This window comes from Brachyhypopomus gauderio, chromosome 4 (genome assembly GCF_052324685.1).
Source record: "Brachyhypopomus gauderio isolate BG-103 chromosome 4, BGAUD_0.2, whole genome shotgun sequence".
NCBI classification, from domain to species: Eukaryota; Metazoa; Chordata; class Actinopteri; order Gymnotiformes; family Hypopomidae; genus Brachyhypopomus; species Brachyhypopomus gauderio.
Window position 1 is genome coordinate 5,519,934 of NC_135214.1, and position 12,926 is coordinate 5,532,859.

Sequence of the window (12,926 nt, forward strand, 5' to 3'; positions counted from 1 at the left end):
GTTTTATATACATCTACACACTATTGATGCATTATATTACATATAAAGAAAATGAATGTGCCAGGTTTGGCTGGTTTCTCAAAACTCTGGCTGCTTTCTGGTGCATACCTCCCTCGAAGTACTGAAGTTCAGTACTGACGACATTCAACACTATCAGAAAATGATTTACAAGCAGACTATAAAGACCCTTTAATTCAACTGGGACGTAATTGAAATGTTAAATAAAATTGAGGAACATCAGTACCACCCAGTGGCCAAAAATGGCCATTACAGTTTATTATCTTGGATGCAGGTCTATTATCTTGGACGAATTATTCGGCTAATGTTAAAATAAGGCTCACGTTGGAATGATCACAAATCAGAAGTCAGAATCCTAATTTAAAAGCTTTAACTTAAACCTTTTCATATTTGTTCATCTTCAGAATTTAATGTTGTCCCATACATTCAAAAGCTACAATATCATACTCAAATTGCAATTCTAGGCTGTGCTGTCTGGATTAGCAAATCAGTCCTCCTTTTTAAACGACGTCAATCTGTTTTTAAGCGAATCTCAACCACATAAGGGTGTCGTTGAAAAACGAGGCAAACAGGAACGTGTATGGCTAATTATTGCCCAGCGCTTAACTAAATGGTTGCAAAGTTACGTGACACAAAGGCACGGTTTGGTAAATGTTTTACAATATCTCATGGATAAATCTTTTAATCCTCCACCTAACTGGTGTTATATGAATGTAACGACGTTTCTCGATTTGAAGTGCTTTGTTGAACGATAAAAAAGTCGATAAGAGTATGAAAAACTGCTAATGTGCTAGTGTCAAAGTCACAAAGTGGACAACACTGGAATATGAGGCGGGAATGTAACATTTCTGGCATTTCCCCATAGTCGTTTTCTCACGACGTTACGGACACAGGGTTGCCAACTCTCACGCATTGAGCGTGAGACACACGCATTTGACCGTTTTCACACGCTCTCACGCCACACTTCCGATATCTCACGCCGAAAAAAAATATCCAGTTTACACTCGCCACCAGGTTAAAATCTCACTCCAAGCGAACGTCAAAAGTTGGCAACCCTGCGGACATTATACATTACTCTGCACAATGTGTGTTTATTACAGGTAACCTCAGTTTCTTATGTGTCCTTGAAGCGCCTCCGTGAGGAGGGTAGGGGGTTTAAACGCAGTTCTGTGCCTCAGTGTTGTAGATACAGCAGATTAGTAAAACAACACGAACAGACGTACGACAAAAGAATGTTTATTTGGCCACACATTGAAAACTGCCGTTTATCAGCAAGTGAAAAAACAAGTTGGAAAACGTGCAGTGTAGCCCTGAAAGGCCAGGTCATGTTTAGGTGATGGTGGACCCCTGGGGTCAGTGGCACAGAAGACAAAAGCAGGCTTTACTATCCAATTATATTTAACAATCAGTCATTCCGTTTCTTATATTGTTGGCACACACATACTGATGGCACATTCTGATTGGGTGATGTCCAAAACGCAACATATTTACTACAAAAAATTAAAACAAAAACCACCCACAACAGGAAACCCCAAAGGCATCATGGCAGTCATTTCACAGCAGTATAACGTGGTGTGCCTCTGTTTTCTGTGAAGATGTATTTCAACCACTGGGAGGCAGTGTGGTCTCTTATGTTAACACCAGGGTTCATTTCAAAAACCTTTGGGTGAGATTTCTGTTCTTAGAAAAATAAATCCATATTCACCAGTCGACTCTATTTCAACCGATTCTAGTTGAAATTACCTTCTGCTTTTAAGTCCAACGCACGAGATAGTCTTGTATGAACCACCACAGATTGTCACCAGTGGCTACAGGTGGTGAGAGTTGGAATCAGCATTAGACAGGCACAGTATTTTGGTCACCCATGTGCTTTTCAGCATAACATACGTGTTGAAACAATGTTTTCTTTACTGTTGGGGTATAAAAGGTCACTGGATCATTGATGGATAGTGAGTTTCAAGTTGGTATGAACTCTACCTAATACACTCCCAAAATATGTACATATCAGGTAGACATTTGGGAAGTGGAGTAAAATGTGTGAGGGTTTTCTTTAATCTGACAAAGATGAACTGTATCGAGTGTTTCTGAAGATAATGAAAGAATCAGTGATTCATAACCACAGCTATAATTCGAAGGATGCAAGATATAAAGGCGAAGTTGAAAGAGTAATGCTTAGACCAAACTGTGAAATAAAGATCAATCACATAGGAATGAAGATGAAACATTAGTGTAAGAAGCAGGTTGGTCACCTCTATGTTATTAGAGTCCTAAAGTGCTACAATCATTTTCTCACCAAGTAGCCACTCAGGCAATGGTCCTCAACCATTAAAAACATGTTCGTGATCTTGATCTGGTAGCTTGAATGTGGACCCTAACCAAGGGCCTTGGCAGCGAGGTCCTGCCAGCGTAAAAACAGCTAAATACGGTGTGATTTTAGTAAAGCAAACTGTCGAATCTGGAGTGTTCCTCAAAGTAGCAAGTGGATTCGGTGTAGAGAAACGTCGGCGTGGAGTTCAGAGTAAACAGCAGCGTTCCTTGAAACTCTTCTTGTTCTTTTTGTTCTTTCCATTTTTGTCCTTATTTTCAGACTTCTTTTTGGCTTGCACTGCTCTCATGAGGTCGAAAAACACCTTTGGAAAAAGCAGCTGGATTAACATGTATTTCGGCTGAACTCTCAAAATGTTACGCTGAGTACGATAATTCTCGTGTTTGCTAACGCACGGACACACAGAGAGACAGACCTTATCTACGTTGGCGCGGGTCTTGGCCGAGGTCTCGACGTACTGCACCCGCCAGTCCTCCGCTTTTCCTCGGGCGTCCTCCACGGACACCTGCCTGCGCTCCTCCAGGTCCGACTTATTCCCCACCAAGAGCAGGGGGATCGTGTCCTCCTCCGACTTAACACGCAGAATCTGCTCTCTGCAGACACCAACACACACACCACGTTAGGATCGCACGCACCGACCAGGAACGCGCGAGAGTTAACGATAGCGTCCGAACACGACCTTCGACCCGCAGCCCGTCTCCTCACCCCACGACACCCTCACAGACCTGAACTCTGTCGTGGCGGCGAAGGACTCGTGTTCGGTGATGGAGAACACCAGCAGGAAGCCCTCGCCACTGCGGAAGTAGTTGTCCCGGATGGCCGCGTAGTCCTCCTGCCCGGCCGTGTCCAAGATATCGATCTGCACCTCGTCGCCGTCCAGCACGACCTTCTTCCTGTAGCTGTCCGCCTTCGTGGGCTCGTAGTCTTCGACGAACTGAACGGCAACATGTGCACGCATCATCGCACAAGAACGCTGATGTTGATATCGTCTTCTAACTTGTGCGTGCCATCCACGGATGACACGGATCGTTTACGGATCTACGAGGACGCAAGCGTGCCTGCTCACCTCATCGTACATGAACTGCAGGGTGAGCGCCGACTTGCCGACCCCACCGCTGCCCACCATGATGACCTTGTGCAGTGCCAAGGAGCTCTGGTTCTTACTCTTATTGGCCGCCATGTCCAGCTACTCTACGCTCCACCCAAACGCGAACACCAGCCGGCTCCACCTGGAGAGAGACAGACACATCGGTGAGCAGACCAAACAAACTCATTCAGGCTTTACTTTCATCAGGCCACGGACAGGGTTGTGTTTTTATGTTGAACATGTTTAAGTTTCAGATTTGAAAGCACTTGAAATGCCTTAATATTGTTTATAACATTTAGGTATTAAACAAAATTCCTCCCATTCATACATGGTTGTTAAGTATAAGGCCATCTTGTGTGACCTGATAAAGGAGACAGACAGGATCGTGTTTGAGTGGCCAGACCAGCACTGAATGCAAGTGAATGCGACCCAAATAAGTTAGTATTGCTTAATTCATCTCATAGGACCTGGTTCATACAGACAGTTCTTTATGTGCTGCATTAAATTCGCTTTACGAGACTGACATCTTGTTAGCCACACCACCATAGCAGGCCTGGCCTCCCATTGCAGTCACAGAAAAGAGAAATCGCTACCAATGACTGTTCCTCTTTTTGTGTGTGTGTGTGTGTGTGTGTGTGTGTGTGTGTGTGTGTGTGTGTGTAGCGAGGGTTTGAAATGAGATTTGAAGGTTGGAGAACCCCAAAACATCTGTCCTTTACCCAGGAAGAGAGAGGCTGACCCATTGTTTCCAACTATTGTTCTTTCTAATCTTACCAAGCAGCTACATCATCAGGCATGCAGGAAGACTACACATGAACCTACTGGCCGTGTTTGTGTTGTCTGTTCACACCTACACAGCACTGCACACAAACACACACCTAGTAAAATCAGTAAAATTACACCTTCAAAAAGCCTGGTACCATTTTATATCTGTGATCCAGATCCTATATTTCCCCTTTTACAACAATTACAGCAGGAAGAAATACAAGGACATAAAAAACACTGGGAAATGAAAAGAATAATGCCCGTTGCCTCTTTAATGGCCTGACAATGGGTCAGCACAGGCCATAAGTCTATGGGAGTGCAGCGGGACTGATGGTCCAGTGGGTGTGACCTATATATGGGGCTTCATCCACCTCCCCTGAAATATAAGGCCCCCCCACCAACCAGCTAGAAACCCATTAGGACCCTCCCGAGTGCTGGAGACATTCCCCCTCATACTCTCCCACTTTAGGTGGAGGTTTAGGCTCAGCCAGTCTTTGGGACCATGAGGCTGGGACTACACAGTCTGAGACTCTTCCTGTCCGTCCACTCACTTGAGCTCTAGTCTTAGACCTCTGTACTTCCTGCCATTTAACCCTTAACTGCAAATCTCTGATCACTAGCAACCCGCGACCTGTAAGCCTCCTTTTCTCTCGTTCATTTCATTTGAGAAAGTGAAGACATTTTTGAGATTTTTGTGTTACATCAGTGCCGGTTCACCAATACTCACAGGCACATAAGAATTCAAAACATTCATGTGTTTAGGGGCTTGTGATCTCTGGGATCTGCGTGAGCTGAGGGCAACTGTTTGGATTTTGTCCTGTTGCACCGAGTGTGTGTGTGTGTGTGTGTGTGTGTGTGTGTGTGTGTGTGTGGATGATACGCATGGTGACCTATTCAACTCCACACCCTTCACTCTTGAAAGCCCAGAGACTAGCTGAGGACAATCACACGTCCAGAACTCGGGCAGGCAGAGAAAGGGCACACAAAGGTCACAATGCACAGAGATAAACGCCATGCCAGAATGCCATACAACACATTCCGAGGCCATAGGAATGGTCTGAACAGATCAAGGAAGTAAACACGATCACCCTAATAGGATAGAGCCATTTAATTGTGTTGAATAGATACAAGACTCACCTCATGCTAATTTCAGTGCTTTGCTGGTTTTGAACACTTATGTGCAACAGTCCAGAACCAACTCTATTTTATTATAATTGGCTCCAAAGAGAAAATTATGTCTACCTAGAATTGGTGTCAGCTAACTACTGAAATCAACTCCAGAAAACAAAGGTTTAAGGTGATGAATACAAATAATGTGAAAGCTCAATGCATTATAAACCTGACAACGCAACCCGACACTCGTACTTCAAGATAAAACCAACCAACACAAACATAAAAGTATTTTGCCACAAATAAAGAGCTTCAAATTCCTTCAAATCCACCAACTGCTACAAACTATGTTCATGGTGAGATCTTGCGGTGGACATGTTCCGTGTCATTATCATGCAGTTATTATCACGTCCAAGCAGACAATGCAGTTGAGAGGACCCGAAAGAAAGCAGCACAGTACACTTCTGTTTAGAGCACACTACCAGACACTGACGCATGTAATGACTGGAAATCAGCTCAGGGGGCTGGGGTCCATGTCGGGGGTTCAGTCTAGGGGGGGTTCAGTCTAAGCTCTCAACCTACATGTGGGACCCACATGAATGCAAACGCCTCCTCCTAGCTGCTGTGCCTTCACTGCTGATAAGACTACAGGGTATGAGAAGAATGCACCACATTACCCACAAATAAACAAGAAAGGCAAATTGTACCATAGATCGGACACTCGGGACTGGGGTTGGGACCTTTAATGAAATCACAGCTTGTGTGGCTGCTTCCTCTTAGTCTGTCCAAGATAGGGCTACGTGACATGAACAAAACAGTATACCGAGTTATCCCGACACACACCGAGGTTTGCCCTTTGCTATTCATGTGACACACTTAAAGACTGGCCTGTATTACGTTGTCTGAAGCGATCCATGGTTGTTGAATGATGCCATAAAGCAGCCGGGGAAGTTATCTGTGGAAACCAGACAGGTCTTGCTTAACTCAGCTGGATTGTGGGTAACTTCCTGCCCAGAATGATGGGAAAAGCAGGATCACGACTGGGCCAAGGCCCGTCAGCAACAACATCCCCTCATGGCCCCGATCACGCGGGTCGAATTTCCTCTGGCTGGAGCCTTTTCCCCCGGGGCTCGTGAGGGCAGAGAGCACAGATCTCACATCAGCTGCGGCTCTCCTCACTGCAGCGAGATTTAACTACAAAGACAAGTATGATTCGGCTGAATATGGAAGGACGATTACCTACAAGTGACGGGGGCCAGTTCCAGCCGGCCTAGGGCCCACTACAGCCCTGCCACACAGCCCTGCCACACAGCCCTGCCACACAGCCCTGCCACACAGCCCTGTCTGCATCACACTTCTTTCCATAACCGCTACCAGGATCCCATTTATATGCTACTTGAATGACCTTCAAATAAGGATAAATATCAGCAGTCACTGAAAAACCACAGATGTGTGAAAGAGGTGACAATGACAATGCATATTACATACGTCAGACAAATGAGCGTATGTTATAACATGCACGATAAGCATTATTATCCAGAAGTGTTCGATCTTCAGTCTCTACAGGATGAAACAGGGGCTCAGTTCAGTCAGTGTCTGTGTGCTAGTGTCTCTCAGTGGTCATTGTCACAGAATACTAATCATGTCAGGTTGGACACAGAGTCCTTAGTGAAAGACCTACGAAGTGTGGCTCAGAGTTACGATCATATGACCATCTTTTACACATACTAGCTATGGCTGCATAATATATCTTTTGCTAATGATTATCAGCAATATCGGCCTCATCACCTTCAGAAAAACTTAGTCAAAATGAAATTACCATTTAAAAAGAAAAAGATTTGGGAGGTTTTCCTTCTACGTGAGCATTTGATGAAAAGAAATGAGACATATTTGTCAATTGTGATTTTTTCACCACAATCGAAATTTGTCCTCCGCATTTACCCATCTGTGCAATTAGAGAACACACACACACACACACACACACACACACACACACACACACACACACACACACACACACACACACACACACACACACACACACTAGTGATTACTAGGGGGCTGTGGATAACACGTGCCCACAGTGGACACACGGTTAGGTGCTTTGCTCAAGGGCTCCTCAGTCATGGCCTCAGGCCTGGGAATCGAACCCACGACCCTCCAGTCACAAGACCAGTTCCCTACCACCAAACCATGACTGCCCCCATTTTCTAGCAAGTAAAACAAACATGCATTTTCAGCTCTTACACACAAAAAAAACCCCAATGGAAATAAATCCATTATTAGCCTAACCAATAAAATGTCTGTAACTCAACAATCCACACAACTCTGAGGTACAGAGATCCATCACAGAATGTGGACACACAGAAACTGTGACATCAGTGCAATGGGGCTTTTTTTTTTTCCTCTGGAGGAAATCCCAGATAAGACTGACGTATCAACTCTGCTGCACGCTCCCAATAAGGAACCCTAACAACTGTTACTGTTGCACGGTAAAGCCCCGCTGAATGCCAACCACACTGGTCCGTTATCCACAAAAGCCGGAAGAGAGCCAGAAAGAGTGAACCGTGAACACACTACAAGCAGAACTCAGCTAACAGTGCCCTGAAACCTCTGCATCATTTGCGTTATTAGTTATTAGTTACGTTTCTCACTGACCAAGGGAAGCAGGAAGCCGATGGAGGAAGGCATGCGTGTCAGGTAAAGGAGGCGTAAGAAAACAAGAGGAAGAGGAAGATCAACACAGGATTTAAGTATGATCCCTTTACTGAAGGCACAATCATAACCTACTTAACACGAATAACAAGACCTCTCTTTATTTAGCTCCAAAGTCTGAATGGCTCACACACACACCACACACACACTCCATTAGACTCCTTTATCTGCACTACGTTGACAAGGTGCAGCAGAATGATTTAAAGACATATTTCAGGCACATGCCCTAAACAGCAAAAAGGCAGTGGATGGGTGATTTATCAGGAACTTTAAATGCCCATAAACCAACTAGAACTAAGGCTGGGTCATGTGCAATTTTGTGGCATTCTACCCTCCATGGTTTACAACACAAGAATTGAATCTTCTATATGGCTTTGCAGAGAGGTAGAGAGGTAGAGAGAGAGAGAGAGAGAGAGAGAGAGAGAGAGAGTGTGAGTAAGTGAAATATGAACCCTACAAATAACATAAAAGCCACACAGAGCTATGCAACACCTTTCATGAGCTTAGAAAAACCAGGAAGAAAATACTTGCATGCAGGGACATGTAGGAACGTCACCTCCACAGAGGGAGCTTATTCTGCAGAGGAAGTATTCGCCAAGCACAACACAAAGCGTGGGGCTGCCTGTTTACCGTGATCTAGCCTACTTCCCCGTCAGTCAGCAGACCAGAAGGCATAAACTGGATCTGGTGGAGCACTTAGTAATATTTGCTGAGATATAATTATTGCTTCAGAAAAGCACCCAGATCCACAGCCCTGGCTTGTCAATACACATCCAGGATCCACCACTGAGCGTAGATTTGATCATGTCATAGAATACAACACACCTACAGTGTGTGATCCTGACAGGTTCTCTTGGAACTGAAAGCACTGTCAGCTGATTGTAATGTCAAGGACCAAAGAGGCCACTGTCATCACAATCATGTCTGGTTTCTCCTAATGGACCATTTCCAGTTTCTCTAATGTTTATTATGATAACGAAGATGAATGTAAAACTTTGTTACCCTTTAATGCCTATTTTGCATCAGAAGCTATATGGACATTTGAATTAGAGACAACACCAGACTTTGTTCGACCCATTTGAACCATCTTGCTAACGAGGCAGCACTGAAAACCGTTCCATTATCACATCAGTGTTGATGCTGTTCTGAGATCAGTACACCACTTAAATAACATCCAGTCAGCAGCAATCGCAAGCTGACCAGGATGGATGGATCGGGGCGCTGGCATGGCAACAAATGGACTATGGTTTGCAATTTTATACTCATAAAATGCTCCAATAGATGTAAGCTACCAAATAAAGCTGCCAGTGAATACAGTTTCTGACTACTGAACAGTGAAACATATTCAGTATTTCAGTTTATTCCCCTACATTTCTGGAAATACCAGCTTTCTGCTTTCCTGGTCAGAACAATACCAGTGGGACCCTACAGCAAAAAGGTACTGTACTACCACTGACATAAGAGACACAGACACTACTGCTCACTGAATATAACAATGTCCCAGAGAAAAATCACTTGATACTCTGTGGATGTATAACATATTACACCGAATCTTCAGTGTTCAAGAAAACCAATCTCCAAAACATCTTGACGCCAGGTGCCTTGGTGTTCAACTTAAGATTCATATCAGCAGAGCTAAGGTTCCTAGAAGAATTCAGAAGAGGGCGTTCTCTAAGAAAGACCTCACGTGACCAAGAAAAAGAGTACCTCCCACCCACGCAATTTCTCAAATATTACATTTTTGGCAACCATTAAAACCTCAAACAACACCAGCTGCAGAGACAGGTGTGCTTGTTTTTGAGATAAGATTTGTCTAGTAAGAGCCGCCTGAAAGGTAAACAGAGAGACAGCACACTAAACATATGCTGCTCTAAGTGGCTTGAAGCTGTTGGATAAAATGTAGTTCTAACTGTGACGCCACTGAGGACGCTCAGTCAGAGCATATTCAAACCACACGTACAATCCTGAGAAGGAACAACTGAATAGCTCATTAAACCAGGGACAGAAGTGTTACTCATGACACTTAAAACTACCAGATTATAAACACACCCTCTATCACATAATAGAAGAAGGAAGCATTACAGTTTGCAACAAGAAAATAAAACAAAATGGCTTAACACATTGTTATATAGCTGCAGTACAAGTGAGTCAGTATCAGTTAGGGTGATATGGAAGACATGCCCCATGTAAGTAACATGCACTGTACTGCCCAGGATTATTCACACCCGTTTGCTGGGTACCCAAACAATGTCACACATTTACCACACGGCATACGAGTGCAAACGATGAGCAGCTGATCATTTCAACAACAATCTGATCACTTTATAATGCGCAACTCCAACACAGCTGCAGCTAATTGGCTATCATGCATTTCTACATCAGTTCAGACCCCACTATTGTACTCTCTGGGGTGATCTGATCAACAGTAGCATGTGTACATTGTGTTAGCAGGTATACTACGACCATTTCTCCCTGTTGCAGAAGTGATAGATCACTTTAAAAAGCCCTGGTTTAAAACCTCCAGAACAGGACATGGGAAGATTTTGCCCCTCACATGCTAACTGCTGATAAGGATTCTGTGAGTGGTAATCAAATGTAGACTTCAAATCCAATTTTTTTCCTGGATTTTGTAATCCCTAGTTGTGGACTAAACTAAACTAACGGGTCACCCCATATGACTCCTACTTCAAGTCCTAATGTGATTTGAACACCTCTGTTAATTTAAAAGACATCTTCAACAACAAAGACAGAAAAAATAAGACAACATAAAGTGACAAGTTGCTGTAGGACACTAAAAAGCACGATATTGCTTGTGAAAGCGAGTGAATTGTAAAATACAACAAATGTGGTGTTGACAGTTTGTAGGCCTGGTTCCAAGATAAGCCATGAGATCCTTTCATGGGTCATGCAATGGAGACGTTATGGGAACTGGTGACACAACATGTAGTTTACGGCACATGTGGGCCAACCTGTCCGTCTTAACATGTCAAGGTTATGTGGGATAAGGACAAGCCGGACACAAAGCTCAATAAGTGTGGTGTTACCTACACAAATGAAGCCGTCCGGGGGGGAAGCAAAAGGTGAATCATTCAGACAGATGTCGGTGGTGGTGGGTGGGTGTGGGTGTGTGTTTTGGTTATCTGGAACCTCCATCGTTTTCATTCAAACTATATTGTAACAGCAAAAATATCTTAACTTTCTGCAGCCCTCTGGCCATTTTGTAAGTCGGAATTCATTTTGTTTATTTACAATACTGCAGGGAGACTATAAGAGTCAATTATGGGTAACCCATTAGAAGATCTCATGACTAATAAAGCCTGTGCCACATCCCTGGTGAATCTAGTGTCCACTGCCCTCTGTGTCTCCATAACCTCTTAATAACATCCACCTGTTTGGAGAGTTACAGTCACTGGGAATGTTTCACTTACTGACCACAAGAGCCAACTAATAGGCGGCGAACCAACATCGCTAGGGCGCAGTCGGCTAATGTCGGCGTTTAAAGTAGTCAGGAATTGAAATTCAGGTTAAAAATATGTGTAGACACAAACTTACCACACAGTCGCTTCGTGGTCTCTGCTGTGCTGTGTTATCTTAGCATGAAGCTACGTTCAAACACGGAGCTGCTCTTCTCTCTCTCCGCTCCGCCAGCCTGACCCCACCCTCCTGGCGCGCGCAGGGGGAACTCGAACAGGACGTGATGTCACGACGGTCTGACACCGCCCTCTAGTCGCGTGGAGGGGGGAGGGGGGGCGGTGACTTGAACAGGAAGTGATGTCACGAACCCGACTTTGGCGTTTACAGTTTTTTCTCAGTCGATTTGGTTCGTTTCTCAGATCAGAATTGAAATGATCAAAACTGTTCGTTCATTCTACACATCTCCTTGTTTCACTTGTGCATTTGTCGTTGTGTTTCACATTTTGCAAATGCTTTTGTACATTTTGCAAATTGACATGGACAATTGTCTGTTGTATTTTTGCATTATCAATTGCTTATGTTATTTTTATCAAAATGTGTTGTACAGAGTGTCTGTTGAATTGTCTTACCCTCCAAAACATTTAGTCTTTAGGTCATCGCCTAGGTCATTATATACAAAAGTGCTGAACATGTTCTCATAATCTTTAAGGCATAATTTTACATTTATTTATTTATTTATTTATTACATTTCAGTAATTTATCCTAATTTTATCAAATTGTTCACAGGTGAACATTCAGTTACAGTAAGAAAGGGAATTTGTGAAGGTTTAGATCAGGGGTGCTCACAGTTTTCAGCTTGCGAGCTACTTATAAGATGACCAAGTCAGAAAGATCTACCGGGGGTGGCGGCGAACGTAATTTGTTGAGCGGTGGGGGGGGGGGGGGTGGCGAACGTAATTTGTTGAGCGGGGGGGGGGGGGGGGGGGTGGCGAACGTAATTTGTTGAGTGGATTGCAGATTGGCTACCGTGAATGTCAATCAAAATACAACCGTCAGAGCAGATGTGCGATTCATCTACTACTATTTTATGTGACGCGATCTACGCACATTCCTTCGCGATCGACCGACACTTCCTTCGCGATCGACCGGTCGATCGCGATCGACGTAATGAGCACCCCTGGTTTAGATCAACCAATGTTCTCAACCATAGGTCAGAGGTGCATCTCATGAACCTTTACTGTAATTGGCAAACATTTTTAGACGCTAAACACTGCAGTATCACAAAGTCTCATAATAGAAACACGAGGCCATGTACAGGGTGAACAGCCAAGAAGAGGATTAAGGCTGTGTGTTGTTTAAGGCTGAGGGGACAAAATGTGAAAAACAGTGAGAGGAACAAGTGTGGACCATGTTTTACATCTAAGTCATGGTCTCACAATGGCTGAAGCTGGTCGTTGGGTGCAGCCGAATATTGGAAGAACAACTATGGCT

The 12,926-nt window shown here is 44.1% G+C and overlaps 1 protein-coding gene across 1 annotated transcript; it reads right to left on the reverse strand.

The window, feature by feature from the left end:
- Positions 1-1,238: 1,238 nt before the first annotated feature.
- Positions 1,239-11,729, reverse strand: ralba (v-ral simian leukemia viral oncogene homolog Ba (ras related)). The gene is made up of 5 exons (XM_077001735.1): positions 11,574-11,729; positions 3,411-3,573; positions 3,070-3,278; positions 2,760-2,937; positions 1,239-2,648 (listed from the first exon to the last, which is right to left on the reverse strand). The coding sequence occupies exons 2-5, from the start codon at positions 3,522-3,524 to the stop codon at positions 2,532-2,534; spliced, it is 618 nt and encodes a 205-aa protein (XP_076857850.1). The 5' UTR covers positions 3,525-3,573; positions 11,574-11,729; the 3' UTR covers positions 1,239-2,531.
- Between the last annotated feature and the right edge of the window lie 1,197 nt (positions 11,730-12,926).

Bases quoted from the DNA above. Each gene is read 5' to 3' on its own strand.
- ralba (XM_077001735.1), bottom strand. From the start codon at position 3,524: ATGGCGGCCAATAAGAGTAAGAACCAGAGCTCCTTGGCACTGCACAAG. The intron at 3,279-3,410 runs GTGAGCAGGCAC...GTTGCCGTTCAG, and splicing joins TGCAGTTCATGTACGATGAG to TTCGTCGAAGACTACGAGCC. The intron at 2,938-3,069 runs GTCTGTGAGGGT...TGGTGTCTGCAG, and splicing joins GCCGCCACGACAGAGTTCAG to AGAGCAGATTCTGCGTGTTA.